At 34.7% G+C, this 21056-nt stretch overlaps 1 protein-coding gene across 16 annotated transcripts in view; it reads left to right on the forward strand.

Annotated features, from left to right (window-relative positions):
• The window catches only part of adgrb2 (adhesion G protein-coupled receptor B2), a 415193-nt gene that overhangs the window by 220454 nt on the left and 173683 nt on the right, over positions 1-21056 (forward strand). For all 16 annotated transcript variants that reach the window (XR_011515451.1, XM_070541485.1, XM_070541486.1 and 13 more), the window contains one exon: positions 18885-18972. Coding sequence is in view for 15 of the 16 variants with exons in the window: in XM_070541485.1 (XP_070397586.1) it covers positions 18885-18972 (88 nt within the window). In the remaining variant the exon portion in view is untranslated. The remainder of the gene's footprint in view (positions 1-18884; positions 18973-21056) is intronic.

Raw genomic sequence — 21056 nt, forward strand, 5'->3', positions numbered from 1 at the left:
ATATATATATATATATATATATATATGTATATATATGTATATATATATGTATATATATATATATAATAAGTGTGTTGAAACAGAGAAACTTCTAAGACATGCTGGATAGACGATCTCGAGGGCCAGGGTTGGACACACCTGTTCTATATAAATATAGAATATCAACCTGCTTGGTCTTTGGATGTTTAATCAGAAGATTCTAGGATTTTTTGCTTTTTCAGGGATCAAACACACTTCAGAGTCAGGTTTATAAAAGATAAGAAATTTATTTTCTGAACAGATTAAAAACAAGACAAGTTAAGATGACTGTGATGGGTGAATCTAAGTGGATGGGATGTGATGCATGGTGATTGAATGGTGTGTGTTCATCAGAACCTTGTGTTAACCTTGTGTGTTAACATCAAACCCTCAGAACATCACGCCTTCTTTCAGGTACAGGATGCTCTGATTTGTGGTTAAGAAAACATCTATATGCAGTGACATTAACTTTAACTTATCTCTAATGAACATTGTGTGTAGATAATGATTCACTTGTTTAACCAAACTTTACTGATCATCATATATACATCTTTCAATGTAATAATAATATTCATTTCAACTTCAGTAATTCAAGCACAGATTAATCAAAACATTATTACTATTCATCAACCATTATTGTTCATTCAACCATATGATTATTTACTATTGTTACGGTTCAGTCCTTTATGCTGTGCAGGACAGCTTAGATAAGCAGACAGGCTTGGCAGAGAACAATCTCGGGAAGGGAACATGATGTTGACAGTCTGAATGTAAACACGCAGTGTCAAATCTTTTCCTGTAGCTTGAAAGATTAAGAGACGCACAGAGGCAGATTTATGTCTGTAGATGACCGGTGGCATGTAGGTCAATCTTGTAGGTGAAAACTGACCATTCCTGGACGTTACAAAAGGCTATTTTGATTTAAATGTTACTAGAATTGGGACTCATTTGAGTTCATTAAGAAGCTGATTCATCTGTGTGCAGCATAGTAGCTAAAAGCAGCTTCACCCTGTTTGGTTCTGACCCGGGCTTCTACCAGCTGGCTGTTTCCAAAGGATCTCAAAACCCTGCTGGGCTTATATACCTGAAGGAGATCCAACACGCATTCTGGCCCCATGCTATTGAGAGATTTATAAACTAATTGAAATACTTTGAAATAAACTCTGTAGTTTACTGGTAACCAGCGTAGAGATCTAAGAACAGGAGTGATGTGCTCGGTTCTCTTGGTTCTTGTTAAGACTAGCAGCATCATTCCGAGCAAGCTGCAGTTGCTTCACATCTTTTTGGGGAAGACCAGTCAAAAGACCATTCCAATAGTCCTGCCTGCTGTAGATGAACACATGAATGAGTTTCTCTAGGTCTTGTCTGGACATGAGACCTCTGAGTCGTGCTATTTGATGAAGATGGTAAAACGCTGATTTAGTTATAGCCTTAATGTAACCAGTGAAGCTCAGGTCTGAATCCATTATGACACCAAGATTTCTAACCTGGGTCTTTATTCCTCTGGAGCCAAGCCGAGCAGTAACCTCCATCCTATCCTTCTGATTTCCAGTTTAACTGGAGGAAGTTTGACTGCATCCAGTCATTAACTGACACTGATAGAGTGAGCCGAGGGGACCACAGTTACTGTAGATGTGGGTGTCATCTGCATAACTGTGATAGGTAATGTTGTTATTGTGTATGACCTGACCCGGGGGAGCATGTAGAGATTGAGCCTTGGGGTTAGAGGGTTAGAAGTGCAGCTTGATGATTTTTATTGATACATAGGGCATCAATTGTGAACTTTTATGGCCCCAATTTGGGGTCCTCTAGCTTAAAGGGGTACATTTTTAATGCATACATTTTAAAATTAATTAATCGATATTGTGTTGTTAAATTACAACCCCTATTTTTTTGTCTTGGCTCGTTATCCTTTTATGTGTGGTGAGCCTTAACAACATACAAGCAAACGTTTAATGTAACATGTAGCCAATCAGAAACTTGATAAAGCCTCTCTTCATTATTGTTATTTATTTATTTATTTTTTTGTCTCTCAAATGGAAGTAGTTCCAGGTAATCTCCATTGCCTCCTCCTCGTGCTCCATGTTTGTTTACTCCAAAGTCAGGTTTGATTTGATATGCTTACATGATTTTGTCTTCGTCCTTGATGCTAGACTATGCACTAGTGTAGACTTAAGAAACTATTTGGTTTTCTTTGATATTTTGGCAAATTAGGTGTTTTTCATAGCCTGATCTTAATATTTCTCTCATAGTACACAATTGAACACATATGTTTTTATTTGTCAGTGTCAGACTAATAAAGTAAAATAATGTCCTCTGTGCAGATTGTTGTAGTGAAAACCGTCTCAAGGAGGCTGGATGAAGGTCTCTGAAGGATGTTAAAGGCGAGTGCTGAGAAGCATTTGGAGTGTGAAATGGCCCTAGAGGGCTTCTCACGAAGATGCACGCCTTTTATGTATATGAAAGTTCTCTGTATCCTCTTGAAAGCATCAAGTCTTCATTCCATTTTGCAGATGGCAGCTCACTTGGAGAAACACACGAGCGTTACAAGCAGTTAGTAAGATCGTATGCATGTTTTAATCCAGTGTGATCCTGGTTAGTCCAAGTCTCAAAATATATATTTTTTACATATGCAAAAGTAATATGAAAATAAGTAAAGAAATGAAATAATTTAAGACGCATCAGAGCATAGATTTAAAACAAGAGCGAAAGTGGGAAGAAAGGATTTATATTAGATAAGAGAATGACTGTGGCAGATGCGATCCACTCCCACTAAAGACAAAGGTCACCTCCCACAGGAAATTATACTGGCAGACTTTCTGTCTGGCACCCCGTCCCCTTTACGGATTAAAGTTCAGACAGGCTGCAGGCCAGAAGAGTCGAGCTTCCTCTGGCCTCCGACTCGCTCTGGTGACACTCTCTGATTGGCACCTGAGACACTCTGGGTGTCACACAGAGCTCACCTACTCCTAATTGTGTTCCACTATGCAAGGTATGATAGTCGTATGAAAACACCAAGCATGGCCACACCTGCCTACACGCAGCCAATCTCGTGTGATTGATTCAGTTGAAGTTTTTTGTTATTTTGTTAAATGGAATCTCCGAGGTAGCTACAGTTGTTCTGCTGTTGTGTTACTGTCATTCATGACCTTTGTTTGTGTTCATTATCTTATTGGTTTGAGGCGGTCAATGCTTTCCTCCATGTCTCTTTTATCGTGAAACAAAAAAGCCCAGCTGCCTCCCACTTACATGGGATCTTCTCCCTTTGACATTAACACATGCCGTTCCTGAATTTGCGTGAAGAACTTGGTAAACTGTCTTGTCTGAGCAGTGTGTAGCCTTTTTTGTAGGTTATGGTGATATTAGCAGTGTTTGCCCCTGTTGGAAAGTTAGCCTTTCCCCACAGTGAAACCATGATTTGAGGTCTTCATCGGATTGCTTTAAGTGTGATTGGTTGATTTACCCCGTAATGAAGGCCCATCTCAGATGGACAGCTTAAACATACTCATGAAGCCCTGTTGGCACATGTGTGTGTGCGCGTTCACACATTGGCACACACACATGTAGCCACTTGATAGGTTCATGAGCCGCTTCAATGAGCAGGAGCTAGAGCTGCTCTTCATTGGTTTATGATGTAGAAGGAAAACCTCTCACATTCCCTCCAGATCCCTCCTCACCCTCTTCACTAACACACACACACACACACACACACACACACACACACACACACACACACACACACACACACACACACACACACACACACAGCATGATTCATCTCTCAGTTAGCACAACACACAGAAGTCTGAGACCACTTCAAATTTCAAATGGCCAGCATTAATTATTTCCTTCTAGCTGTGAGTGTTCCAAACGAGAACCTAAACACCAGCAACTACTGCAGTCATGTTATAATCTTAAATGATCAAAATATATTTGAAAACGTAAAGTTTAAGAACCTGTCAGAAAAAAGAAGATCCATGATAGTAACAGGATAAACTGTACAAGATGTCAGATATATGAATACAGACATATGAATACAGATATATAAATACAGATATATGCATACAGATATATGAATTCAGATATGTAAATACAGATATATAAATACAGATATATAAATACAGATATATAAATACAGATGTATGATTACCGATATATAAACACAGATATATAAATACAGATATATGCATACATATATATGAATTCAGACATATGAATACAGATATATAAATACAGATATATGCATACAGATATATGAATTCAGATATGTAAATTCAGATATATAAATACAGATATATAAATACAGATATATAAATACAGATATATAAATACAGGTGTATGATTACCAATATATAAACACAGATATATAAATACAGATATATGCATACAGATATATGAATTCAGACATATAAATACAGATATATAAATACAGATGTATGATTACCGATATATAAACACAGATATATAAATACAGATATATGCATACAGACATATGAATACAGATATATAAATACAGATATATGCATACAGATATATGAATTCAGATATGTAAATTCAGATATATAAATACAGATATATAAATACAGATATATAAATACAGATGTATTATTACCGATATATAAATACAGATATATGAATACAGACATATGAATACAGATATATAAATACAGATATATGCATACAGATATATGAATTCAGATATGTAAATTCAGATATATAAATACAGATATATAAATACAGATGTATGATTACCGATATATAAACACAGATATATAAATACAGATATATGCATACATATATATGAATTCAGACATATGAATACAGATATATAAATACAGATATATGCATACAGATATATGAATTCAGATATGTAAATTCAGATATATAAATACAAATATATAAATACAGATACATAAATACAGATGTATGATTACCGATATATAAACACAGATATATAAATACAGATATATGCATACAGATATATGAATTCAGACATATGAATACAGATATATAAATACAGATATATGCATACAGAAATATGAATTCAGATATGTAAATTCAGATATATAAAAACAGATATATAAATACAGATGTATGATTAACAATATATAAACACATATATATATATATACAGATATATGCATACCGATATATGAATAAAGACATATGAATACAGATATATAAATACAGATATATGCATACAGATATATGAATTCAGATATGTAAATTCAGATATATAAATACAGATATATAAATACAGATGTATGATTACTGATATATAAACACAGATATATAAATACAGATATATGCATACAGATATATGAATAAAGACATATGAATACAGATATATAAATACAGATGTATGCATACAGATATATGAATTCAGATATTCAGATATATAAATACAGATATATAAATACAGATATATAAATACAGATGTATGATTACCGATATATAAACACAGATATATAAATAGATATATGCATACAGATATATGAATTCAGACATATGAATACAGATATATAAATACAGATATATGCATACAGATATATGAAATCAGATATGTAAATTCAGATATATAAATACAGATATATAAATACAGTTGTATGATTACCAATATATAAACACATATATATATATAAATACAGATATATGCATAAGGATATATGAATAAAGACATATGAATACAGATATATAAATACAGTTATCGGCAATACAGATATATGAATTTAGATATGTAAATTCAGATATATAAATACAGATATATAAATACAGATATATGCATACAGATATATGAATTCAGATATGTAAATTCAGATATATAAATACAGATGTATGATTACCGATATATAAACACAGATATATGCATACAGATATATGAATTCAGATATAAATACAGATATATATAAATACAGATGTATACATACAGATATATGAATACAGATATATAAATACAGATATATGAATTCAGATATATAAATACAGATATATAAATACAGATATATACATACGGATATATACATACAGATATATATAAATACAGATGTATACATACAGATATATGAATACAGATATATGAATAGACATAAATAAATACAGATAGGTAAATACAGATGTATGAATACAGATATATGAATACAGATGTATGAATACAGATGTATAAATGCAGATGTATGAATACAGATATATGAATACAGATACGTAAATACAGATGTATGAACACAGATATATAAAAACAGATATATACATACAGATATATAAATACAGGTATATACATACAGATATATAAATACAGATGTATACATACAGATATACACATACAGGTATATAAATACAGATTTATAAATACAGATATACACGTACAGTTATAAACATACAAATATATGAATACTGATATATAAATACAGATATAAAAATACAGATATATAAATACAGGTATATAAATACAGGTATATAAATACAGATATATGAATACAGATACATAAATACAGATGTATGAATACAGATACGTAAATACAGACGTATGAATACAGATGTATGAATACTGATGTATAAATACAGATACATAAATACAGATGTATGAATACAGTTGTATAAATACAGATATATGAATACAGATATATAAATACAGATACGTAAATACAGACGTATGAATACAGATGTATAAATGCAGTTATATGAATACAGATATATGGATACAGATATATAAATACAGATATATAAATACAGATATATACATACAGATATATAAATACATATATATATATATATATATATATATATATATATATATATATATATATATATATATATATATATATATATATATATGCAGATATATATATGCAGATATATAAATTCAGATATATAAATACAGATATATAAATGCAGATATATAAATACAGATATATAAATACAGATATATAAATGCAGATATATAAATACAGATATATAAATACAGATATACACGTACAGATATACACATACAGATATATGAATACTGATATATAAATACAGATATATACATAGAGATATAAACATACAGATATATGAATACTGATAAATAAATACAGATATGTAAATACAGATATATAGATACAGATATACACATACAGTTATACACATACAGATATATGAATACTGAAATATAAATACAGATATGTAAATACAGACATATAAATACAGATATACACATACAGTTATACACATACAGATATATGAATACTGAAATATAAATACAGATATGTAAATACAGATATATAAATACAGATATATAAATACAGATATATAAATACAGATGTATGAATACAGATATATGAATACAGATGTATAAATACAGATACGTAAATACAGACGTATGAATACAGATGTATGAATACAGATGTATAAATACAGATACATAAATACAGATGTATGAATACAGATGTATAAATACAGATATATAAATACAGATACATAAATACAGACGTATGTATACAGATGTATAAATGCAGTTATATGAATACAGATATATGAATACAGATATATGGATACAGATATATAAATACAGATATATACATACAGATATAAACATACAGATATATGAATACTGATATATAAATACAGATATACACATACAGATATAAACATACAGATATATAAATACAGATATACACATACAGTTATACACATACAGATATATGAATACTGAAATAAAAATACAGATATTTAAATACAGATATATAAATACGGATATACACATACAGTTATACACATACAGATATATGAATACTGAAATATAAATACAGATATGTAAATACAGATATATAAATACAGATATACACATACAGTTATACACATACAGATATATGAATACTGAAATGTAAATACAGATATAAACATACAGATATATAAATACAGATATACACATACAGTTATGCACATACAGATATATGAATAGTGAAATATAAATACATATATGCAAATACAGATATATAAATACAGATATACACATACAGTTATACACATACAGATATATGAATACTGAAATGTAAATACAGATATATCAATACAGATATATAAATACAGATCTATAAATACAGATGTATGAATACAGATATAAACATACAGATATATGAATACTGATATATAAATACAGATATACACATACAGATATAAACATACAGATATATAAATACAGATATACACATACAGTTACACACATACAGATATATGAATACTGAAATATAAATACAGATATGTAAATACAAATATATAAATACAGATATACACATACAGTTATACACATACAGATATATGAATACTGAAATATAAATACAGATATGTAAATACAGATATATAAATACAGATATACACATACAGTTATACACATACAGATATATCAATACTGAAATGTAAATACAGATATAAACATACAGATATATAAATACAGATATATAAATACAGATATACACATACAGTTATACACATACAGATATATGAATACTGAAATATAAATACAGATATGCAAATACAGATATATAAATACAGATATACACATACAGTTATACACATACAGATATATGAATACTGAAATGTAAATACAGATATATAAATACAGATATATAAATACAGATGTATGAATACAGATGTATGAATACAGATATATGAATACAGATGTATGAATACAGATATATGAATACAGATATATGAATACAGATGTATAAATACAGATATGTAAATACAGACGTATGAATACAGATTTTTTAATACAGATGTATAAATACAGATACATAAATACAGATGTATGAATACAGATATATAAATACAGATATATAAATACAGATATATACATACAGATATATAAATACAGATATATACATACAAATATATAAATACAGATATATAAATACAGATATATAAATACAGATATACACATACAGTTATACACATACAGATATATGAATACTGAAATGTAAATACAGATATATAAATACAGATATATAAATACAGACCTATAAATACAGATGTATGAATACAGATACAAACATACAGATATATGAATACTGATATATAAATACAGATATACACATACAGATAAAAAAATACAGATATATAAATACAGATATATAAATACAGATATACACATACAGTTATACACATACAGATAAATGAAAACTGAAATATAAATACAGATATGTAAATACAGATATATAAATACAGATATACACATACAGTTATACACATACAGATATATGAATACTGAAATATAAATACAGATATGTAAATACAGATATATAAATACAGATATACACATACAGTTATACACATACAGATATATGAATACTGAAATATAAATACAGATATGCAAATACAGATATATAAATACAGATATACACATACAGATATAAACATACAGATATATAACTACAGATATATAAATACAGATATACACATACAGTTATACACATACAGATATATGAATACTGAAATATAAATACAGATATGTAAATACAGATATATAAATACAGATATACACATACAGATATATGAATACTGAAATATAAATACAGATATGTAAATATAGATATATAAATACAGATATACACATACAGTTTTACACATACAGATATATGAAAACTGAAATCTAAATACAGATATAAACATACAGATATATAAATACAGATATACACATACAGTTATACACATACAGATATATGAATACTGAAATATAAATACAGATATGCAAATACAGATATATAAATACAGATATACAGATACAGTTATACACATACAGATATATGAATACTGAAATGTAAATACAGATATATAAATACAGATATATAAATACAGATGTATGAATACAGATATATGAATACAGATGTATGAATACAGATATATGAATACAGGTGTATAAATACAGATACGTAAATACAGATGTATGAATACAGATGTATGAATACAGATATATGAATACAGATGTATAAATACAGTTATATGAATACAGATATATGAAAACAGATATATAAATACAGATATACACATACAGATATAAACATACAGATATATAAATACAGATATATAAATACAGATATACACATACAGTTATACACATTCAGATATATGAATACTGAAATATAAATACAGATATGTAAATACAGATATATAAATACAGATATACACATACAGTTATACACATACAGATATATGAATACTGAAATATAAATACAGATATGTAAATACAGATATATAAATACAGATATACACACACAGTTATACACATACATATATATGAATACTGAAATGTAAATACAGATATAAACATACAGATATATAAATACAGATATATAAATACAGATGTACACATACAGTTTTACACATACAGATATATGAATACTGAAATATAAATACAGATATGCAAATACAGATATATAAATACAGATATACCCATACAGTTATACACATACAGATATATGAATACTGAAATGTAAATACAGATATATAAATACAGATATATAAATACAGATGTTCGAATACAGATATATGAATACAGATGTATGAATACAGATATATGAATACAGATATATGAATACAGATGTATAAATACAGATACGTAAATACAGATGTATGAATACAGATGTATTAATACAGATGTATAAATACAGTTATATGAATACAGATATATGAATACAGATGTACAAATACAGTTATATACATGCAAATGAAACCCCAATTACTCTATTGTTCAAATTTACTGAACAACATCCTGTAACTGTGGTTTTTGTCAGCCCTAAATCTGACCAAGCAGTGCAAAATAAACATGAATATGACAATGAAACGGGCACAACTTTACACTTGAACTTTGTGAAATTGTACTTTACTAATGAGTCAGTCTAATTAAAAGCCCAACATCTACAAATGCAATGCAAATTATTTGTGATGAAAATGTTCTTTTTATGTAAGGTTCATGTTCATTCATCCATAAAATAGAATCTTACTTTGTGGTTTCCAAGCCCTTGTACTTCAGATGATCTACCTCCAGATCCTCCAACCACAGACATGAACCCAGTCTAGCATTCTCATCCATAACAGAACCGGGTACTGACCCGAACCACGTGTAGGAGGGTAAATGTTGGGCTTTTAAGCTTAATATATTACCTTTACTTATGACCAATAAGCTGTGACATTCTACATAAATATAGAATATCAACCTGCTTGGTCTTTGGATGTTTAATCAGAATATTCTAGAATTTTTTGCTTTTCAGGGATCAAACACACTTCTTCTCAATACAGACCGTCAGGTTTATAAAAAGCAAGACATTCATTTTCTAAACAAATTTAAAAGAAGACAAGTTAAATAGGACGACTGTGATGGATGAATCTAAGTGGATGTGATTTTATGTATGGTGATTTAATGGTGTGTGTTTATCAGAACCTTGTTTCTAGAAACACTGAGTTCTGGGTGTTCAAAACATTTGGTTAGCAATAAACTATAAAGTTAGTACTTATCAAAACTGCATCAGATACAATCTGGCTGTGTTCTACATACCCCTGAGGAGACTCCCTTTCGGATCCGAGATGTCGGGGGGGTAAGGTGATCCCAAGGTACCGAAGTTGTAGAAAAGATCGCATCACGACCAGGTCGGTCCAGAGTCGTCTCCCGGATCACAACAAATAGATGAAATAGTTTGTGTCTAGAACAGCTGTTTCTGAATAGCTGAAGGAAACGTTTTGCTGTGTCAGCTGTAGGCAGCTTTTAGCTTGTCGAAAGCTTTGTGTTAAAGAGGGTTCGCTCCGGATGGCCTGTCCGTAGCTTCTCCTTGAACTGCCTCACCGTCCAGTTAGCTCTGTTTTAATGTTCTCATATTACGATTTCTTGGCCAACCGGGACATGCCATGTTAAGAGACGTTCACAAGCAAACCTCAGAACGTCACATTCAGATACAAGATGTTCTGATTAGTGGCCAAGAAAAGATCTATGTGTCATGACGTTGAACTTAACTTTAATTTATCTCTAACAAACCTTGTGTCTGAGTGTAGATAATGATTCACTTTTTAAATCTAAAATTACTGATCATACTATAATAATATTGATTTCAAACTTCAGTAATTCAAGCACAGATTAATCAAAACATTATCGATCAGTTCATATAACATTTGTTTATTCCATTTCACGATTGATAAACTCATATGAGCTGAAAATAGTCACTTTATTCAGAGGCATGAGGAATCCTGCGGTGTTATCAGAAGAAGGCTTCGTTTGGAAACACAGCCTGACATCGTGTTCCTCCTGAAATGTCACCAAGGTTTGCAGAACCTTGCTGCTTGTTGAATGTAAAATCCACCTCAGAGAATGGAATTTGTGTCTGCCGGTGGCCGGTGGCATGTAGGTCAGTTTTTAGGTGAAAACTGACCATTGCTGGACGTTACACACATCACCTTCTCATTAAATTAAACATTCTAACCCAATAAAAATATCCAAATGTCAACTCTACCTGAGTAAAAAGAAATCCCAAGCAATTACAAAGCAGACAAAAATCCAATACAATGCTCAGCTAAAAGATTCCAGCTTACTACGAACACCCACCCAGTCAAGCCTCCCGCCAGGCCCACACAAGCCGAACCAGAACCCAGCAGCAGAGGTTCATAACGCTACACACCAAAAACCTAACAAATCTCTTACTTGAACTGTTTCTATGATTGTTCTTGTCTTTGGTTGCAGCAAGTTCTTTTTATAGTCAAATCCTCCTCTTGGACCTCACAAAATTGACCCTATTTTTCACTTTTTTGCTGCACAAAGTTAAAATAGGAGCTACATTTACTCATCCTTACTATTACAATTATAAAACATTCCACGGTTATTTGTGTTTGGACGATTTATTCGTACATTTTCTCTTAGAGGGAAGAGCTAAAGGAAGCTAAATGGTAGCAGGTTGAGCTGTGCTTTACCAAATGTGCGCTCAGATTGAGTGACATGCAGTGAGAGGATATTTTTCTTTCTTTACAGTTATCGGTTATAAACCAGGCATTGATGAACATCTGTCAGGTAGCATTGAACCCCCAAACATCAGTGCAGTAACTCAACTTGCAGGAATGGTGACACAAGTAACTCGGCTGGTGACTTGGATAAATGTGTTGGACCTGAGGACTTGGGTTTACCATCTATGCCTTAGGGCAGGCATTATCAAAGTGGAGCCTGGGGGCAGTTTGTGGGAAAGCTGTTGTTGCTTTTTCATCCAGGAATCAGCATAAAACATCTCGGCTAGTTGAAGCTAACTGTTACCATTAGCAACTCTACCACCCAGCAGAACTCCTCCAGGCGTGTGTTATTTGTGGAGATAAAACACCAACGCTGCAGAGCAGAGTCAGTGGTAGAGTCGTGTGATAATAATCACTCAGAGGTGAGACGTCTAAACATCAGGAAATAAGACCCCAGATCCTGCTCCACACTGCTCTGGCTCACCTCTACTTCCTGAAGCAGGAGCGTCCGAGCTTTTGTCCCACAGTAATGGATTCACAGGGCATTCATTTACACTAAAGAACATAACTAAGAGGTTTTAAAGAATGAGTGAACTTAGTCTTTAATAAAATCATATTTTTTAACGCATGAGAACTTGTTCTTTCACAATCTGTTGTTGAAGTGTGAGCAGCAGAAGCTTTTCCGGTTAGCGCCTCGACTTCTTTACTGCAGTGCCCCAAAATGATCTCCTAATTCATGAATTTCTGCTTCCTGATCATGTGACGTGTGACACACAATGGTGAAGATCCTCTTTAAAGGCGTGATGTTTACTCTCACGATGCGGGGACTGGTTCCCAGGAAGGCCCGAAAACAAAAATGCAATCAACGACTTTAGTCTTCATAGGCTTTAGTCGTCAACGGCAGTGAGCGACTGGACTTAAAACGGCAGGTAATGAGTTAAAGTTAAAGTCCCATTATTTATCACACACTTTGACAAAAATGCATCTCCCATTTGCCACATCCCTGTGGGGAGCAGTGAGTTGCAGCTGGCTCGGCTTGGGAACTATTTGGTAGCTTAACCCCCCAATCAAGCCCCATAAAGCTGAGTGTCAAGCAGGGAGGCATTGGGTCCCATTTTTTAAAGTCTTTGTTATGACCTGAACAGGATTTGAACCTCAGACTCCCAGGGCAGACACGGTACCACTAGGCCACTGAGAAGGTTTGCAAAGCATCAAAATGCTTGCCACCGAAGTTCAGGGTCTGTAGCATGTCCTGTGTGTATATATGTCCTGTGTATATATATATATATATATATATATATATATATATATATATATATATGCTGCCATGCAATACTGTTAGTTTATGCTGTTGGCATTATTGGGATGTCATTTATCTTAAATGAGTTATTTTCGTAAGCCTGAATTTATACCCAGAATTGAAACGCTTTGTTTCAACTCTGTGCATGCCAACTCCAACAACATGTGCCTACAAGAGCTTCTTAGGATAATCAACTGCTGTGTTGCCCATGGTAGTCCAGTGGTTAAACCATCCATGTACAGATGTGGGTTGACTCACAGTGAGTTACTTCCCAGACCAGGAAGCAAACCTGCATGCCAGCCCAGCACCCTAACCACTGGACTACCAAGTCTGCTACATGACACTAGTCGCCTAAGCCACATACTGTATCCTGTGCAGCCCATGCTGTTTTTATTTAGTTTTTATTCTTATTATTGGGCTGTTTTAATTTTATGTCTCATGTGTTTTATTTATTTCTCTTTGCTGCTTTCTGTTTATTCTATTGTTTTAATGTATTTTCTGTACAGCACTTTGTTCCTGTGCTGGGTGTTTTAAAGTGCTTTATAAATAAATGAACTGAACTGAATTGAACTGAGACGTTTTTCAGACTAGAGACTAGCTTCTGGGAGTAAGACGCAATACGTTATTATAAGGGCTGGGGTCTTAATGGTACACTGTTTTAATCTAAACAGGTGAAAACAGATAAAGAAACATTAAAGTGGTTTTCAATTCAATTCAATTCAAGTTTGTTTATAAAGGGCCAAATCACTACAAGAGTCATCTCAAGGCATTTCACATAGTAAACATTCCAATTCAGGTCAGTTCATTAAGCCAATCAGTAAAATGTTTCCCATATAAGGAACCCAGCAAATTGCATCTGCACTGACTAGTGTCAGTGTCTTTACAGCAATCATCATACTAAGCAAGCATGTAGCGACAGTGGAGAGGAAAACTCCCTTTTAACAGGAAGAAACGTCCAGAGAATCCTGGCTCAGTATAAGCAGCCATCCACCACGACTCACTGGGGACCTGCTGGGTCCCCAGTGAGTGAACTGACCTGTATTGGGATGTTTACTATGTGAAGTTCCTTGAGACGACTCTTGCTGTGATTTGGTGAAATATAAATAAACTGAATCAAGTAGAAAATACAGTTTTTAGCCAGAATAGTACAACCAGCACCCTGAGAACTGGTATGTCTACATCATGCTGTAGAATAGGGTCACAATTGATGGTCGCTGTTTGCAACTCTGATATCAAAATAACATGCTCCACTAAGAGAAAAGATGTTTTTTTTTATTCAAACAAAGGTGGCTCAGATCTCCACCACATACAATCTTTTTTATGCTCCAACAAAACCTCCATGGATTTGTCTAAATTCTGTGTAGTCGTAGTAGTTTTAGTGTAATCCTCCTGAGCAAAGCAGCAAACAGACCAAAAAACCACAAAGCCTCTTCAGTGAGGTTAAAATAGTTGTGCTGGAGCAATTCTCCTCGTTCTGCTGAAAACCAACCCACATGCAAAGGATGACTAAAATATGCTTTTGTTGTAAAAAAATAATCCATTTGAACCTGTAAAATATCATGTGATGGATTACAAAGTGACCTATGTTTGAGTAATTAAAGGTTTGAGATGTTTATTTGGTACACGAGGAATAAAACGTTTAATCATTGATTAAACATCAGATCCCGACTTTGCATCAACACCAAGCGTATCTTTTGTGATAAACTGTATAATAGAGTCCACAGCTTGTGGTTTGCCATTTTGGCGGATTACAACTGACCACCAATCATTTTGATGTGCGGCGAGGAGAGAGTGACAAAAAAATGAACTACGTAGGAAATTAGAGTTTCGTGATTGAGTGCTTTTGTGGTATTAATCATTGCCGAGCGTAGGAGTGCCACCCCCTCACACGCTGATTTACCATTTACCCATAATACACAGACTCCTTCATTTGCATGCCTTTGCAGACACTGTCCAATTAGGTTCCATCAAACTCACCGGCTTTTCGTGCTGACTTTGATCTAGTATTTTCTGCCTCCTCGCAGCCTCAAAATTGCTTTTTTCCCACTGTTGAGCTCTTTTTGTCTCTTCTTTTTTCCGCATCTGTCTTGCATACTATCTCTCTCCCAAAGCATTACCTCTTAGGCAGCAGGCAGACAGATTTTAGATGAGTCACCCAGTATGTCTGATTCCATCAGCCTCCCTTCGTCTCCCCCTCTCCCTCCTCTTTGCTCCCCCATCGTTTCTCTAGCCTAAAAGGGCAACAGAGGGAGAGGCTTCGCTCAGCATGAGCTCGTTCTCATACTTTTTCTGTCTGCTTCCTTGAGCCTCATTTAAAGAAAAAAGGAAAGTGACATTTCCAGACGGGCATGGTGTCTCCTTGGAAACCCCTGCTCCCTTTTGCTGACATAAAAATGACTAGTGTAGGTGAGATTCAATTCAATTCAATTCAATTCAAAGATACTTTATTAATCCCAGAGGGAAATTAGAGTTTCAGTGCACACAATTCTGAGATCAGACATACATACATAGGCATAGACACATGACAAGAATTGGTGACTGTGGTCATTCGCAACCCGAGTCGCGCTACCTTAATAGTGATCAGATGGTTTTATATGAGGACTGGGTCAGGTGGAGGAAAAAAGGCACTTCAGAGTTACCCTCCACAGGGAGGGCAGCTTTGCTATGAAAAAATAAATAAATAAATAAAATAAAAAAAACACCTCAGACAGAAATGCAACAGACTTCAGACATTACACAACATAAGTGTCCACTAGGTGGGGCAGTAGGGTTAGGGACTCTCCACACATCAGTGCATGCAGCCGCGATGAGCAGCGCTCGTCATCTCCGTGTGGACAGGGGAAGGAGGTGTTTGGGTTTTAGAGAGCGCAGTGACTCCTGGAACGATTCAACGACCTTCGGTCACAGTTCCGCCCAGGCTGGGATAGGGAGACAGAGTTGCCATGGCAACGGCAGCAGTCCACATTTCTTCTGAGGGGAGAGCAATCACTTCAGCCTCACAAGCTCAAGGGCACCAGATTCAGATAAGAACTTGTTTTGGGGCCAGACAGAGATAATTTCCTCTCTGTCTTAAAGTTCCGTTGGTCCTCAACCCCTCTTAATCCAATAATGGCGTAAATTAATCTATTCCAATCCGTGCTGATTCGTCAACTTCCTCTTTGATGGAATCCACCTTCTGTGCCAGAGTCTCAATCTCAGCCAAAGTTCCAAGTAAGTGAGCTCACGACTCATCTCGATAATTATATGAGTCTGTGCGTTCACAGCGTGGTGTAATCCATCTCTGAGCTCCGGGATTGAGCCAATATTCCTCGACAGCTTGTTAATTTTCCGGTAAGCCAGGTAACCGCTCAGGCCAAACAGCAGGAAACCTGACACCAACACCACGAATATCCAGATGTCTTCAAAGTCCTCTACAGACAGCTGAGAGAGGCAGATCTGGTTCCACTGTTTCCAGGAGTCCATGATATGTCCAGCTGGCTCTGTCCCAGAGGGGCATCCGGGAGCCCCTTCTCCCGTTCTCATCGTTGAAAACATTTTGTCAATCACGTTCAAAGATCAACTGACCAGGTCCGTTTTAGTAATTTCAGTTTCCAGTTTCCAGAAAAAATGCAGAAGTGCCGTACACCCAGAGACAGACAAAGAGTCTTGGGATAAGATAGGGAGGAGAGGAGGAAAAAAGCGTCTGTACTCTCCAAGAGCCGGAAGAAGATAATGAAATGATGAAATATAGATCCAGAGGAACGGGTAGAGAAGTTAAAAAATTGGTTGGTGCAAAGCAAAGGAAAGGGAAAAGCGATCAGAGTGTTAAAGAAAATCCTGAGACTTTAGGATCGATGGGAAAGGGACATTGAGAACTGAAATGCTTACTTTTAAACTGCGCTGCAGTGAAGTGGTGGACTTTGCTAATGAGGCCTCTGTGTTCCAGTAGGTCAGCTGTGCAGAAAGTGAGCTTCTGGCAGCTTGGCGGCTAACAAATTGACTAAAACGGTGTTTCAACCCACTCAAACCAGATCACTCGCCTTAAAAAAACCCATAATTAGCTTGGATTTGTCATGTGTAGCTGTGAAATGTTTCAGGCAGCTACTATAATTCACTGACTTGACTTGTTGAGATGTAGTAAGCAGAGCAGTTGTCAGCAACACGTTAGGAGCACATGTAGATGAGGCAGGTGAGATCTCTGCTGACTAACAGATGACTGTGTTTTAGCTTGGAGATCAACAATCCAGCCTTTAAGGCAGAATATGAAGTTTCTTCTTGCCTAGAGGAATTCTGCGCTATGAATTTTAAGCTAAGCAGTCTACCTCCTGGTTTCCATAGCAACCAAAATAAACATGTCATCCTCTTATTTATATCATCAATTTTCTCTTTTTCATATGCACCCTCCCACAGTAGTTTTGAATGTATTTCTCGCATTAAAATGCTAAAGATTTACTTTTTGTTCATGATGATGTAGTCTAGGAAGGATCTTTGTTTTTGCTTTTTTTAAAAAGAACAACGTGAGCTAGAAAAGATAAATCCTTGGGAGGATCATAATTTGTTTATTATGATTGTAAATCACAGTTTATGTACTGAAGTACTGACCATTTGAAACATTGTTCTATTTTTTTAGAGACAGAAACAGAAACCGAATCTACGGTGTACTATGTCATCGGAGCCATTTTGTACAGAACCCTGGGCATCATCTTACCTGGACCCATGTGAGTACCCACTTGCCCCTCCCCCTATTCTGAATGTTTTCACAGGTGTTTCAAATGTAAAACTGACATTTCTGTGTTGGAATATTGAGGCCTGTGGAGATAAAAAAGAAAATATATTTTAAAGGTTGAAACAAAGCAATAAAAATAATGGTGTTTTTAAAACTGACTTTCTGATTGCCTTGTGTTAGTACATCTATCTGTCTGTCTGTCTGTCTGTCTGTCTATCATCTATCATCTATCATCTATCTGTCTGTCTGTCTGTCTGTCTGTCTGTCTATCTATCTATCTATCATCTATCTGTCTGTCTGTCTATCTATCTATCTATCTATCATCTATCTGTCTGTCTGTCTGTCTATCTATCTATCTATCTATCTATCATCTATCTGTCTGTCTATCTGTCTGTCTGTCTGTCTGTCTGTCTGTCTGTCTGTCTGTCTGTCTGTCTGTCTGTCTGTCTGTCTGTCTGTCTATCTATCTATCTATCATCTATCATCTATCATCTATTGTCTGTCTGTCTGTCTGTCTGTCTGTCTGTCTGTCTGTACATACATACATACATACAGACATATATATATATATATATATATATATATATATATATATATATATATATATATACATACATATATATATATAAGCCTACGACTCAATGCTGCACTCATGGATCATTGAATGCTTGGAGCTGTACAACATCAACAGGACTCTGAGAGCCTTCGTTGCAAACTCAATGAGGCTGTGGAAAACCACCCTTGAGGTGAATCCTTTAGCAGCTGGAGACACCCTGTCCCACTGTTGCTCTGCATGGGTCTGAACCCCTTTAGCCAAATGATCACAAGGACTGGCTATGGGTACTGATTCAATAGTGGAACCACAATCAGCCACCTCCTTTACATCGAGCAGCACTGATATCAGAATGTCAGTCAAACTTGAGAAGTGTGGTCGGACGTTGACAAAGAGAGGGAAGGTAGTCCACACAGAAGGCGTCTCACTCCCGGAAGGAACCACAGCAGACATTGAGGACAGCTACAAGTACCTTGTAATCCGAAAAGCAAATGGCAACCTCGATGAAGTCACAAGGAAAGGAGCTACAGCCAAATAAGTCCTTAAAGGTACGCTCAGTGACAAGATAAGGCCCCAACAGATGACGTGCTCAGTGAATGGCGAACAGAGGAGGAGAAATACCATTATGGGAGGACAAACCCCTACATGGGATGTACCATCCACAGCTAACTGGAGTGGCTGATATCAAGAAATCCTACCATTGGCTAGAATGAGCTGGTCTGAAGGCCAGCGCAGAGGCACTCATCATGGCTGCACAGGAACAGGCCCTGAACACCAGAGCAACAGAGGCCAAGATCTACCACACCAGACAAGACCCAAGGTGTAGGCTATGCAGAGAGGCCCTGAGACAATCCACCACATAACTGCAGGGTGTAAGATGCTGGCAGGTAAAGCATACATGGATTACCACAACCAAGTGACTGGCATTGTGTACATGAACATCTGTGCGAAGTATGGACTGGAAGCCCCAAGGTCAAAGTTAACAACCCCTAAGGTGGTTGAGAACGGGAGAGCCAAGCTCCTGTGGGACTTCCAGATCCAGACTGACAAAACTGATGGAGGCAAACTAACTGGACATGGTGGTGGTGGACAGACAACAGAGGACAGCCGTTGTGGTTCATGTGGCAATACCAAGTCCCCAACAGACAATGGTGGCCAGAGGAGGAGACGCCATTCATGTGACACAAGTTCATGTGAATTTTGACTGATAGAGAATATTATAGATTTACTTTGAATTATGCATGAGTTGGGGAAATCATATGAACGAACTTGGAGTTTAAACAATGCTGCAAAATCTTAGATAAAAAAATCACAAAGTATGACATCTACTCCAAAATCTCAGCATTTTTTAATTGTGTTTACTCCTTCCCCAAGGTCCATTTGTTTATTTTACTCTCTAATAATTGTCCTACTTTATTTATCCATCTGTGCTTTTTTCTGTTTTTAAAGCAGAAATGTACGTGACCTCTGACCCTGACCCTGTGAAGCGCTCTTGACTCTTTTCCGTTTTCATTACTATTCTG

Source organism: Nothobranchius furzeri, chromosome 11, assembly GCF_043380555.1.
Source record: "Nothobranchius furzeri strain GRZ-AD chromosome 11, NfurGRZ-RIMD1, whole genome shotgun sequence".
NCBI classification, from domain to species: Eukaryota; Metazoa; Chordata; class Actinopteri; order Cyprinodontiformes; family Nothobranchiidae; genus Nothobranchius; species Nothobranchius furzeri.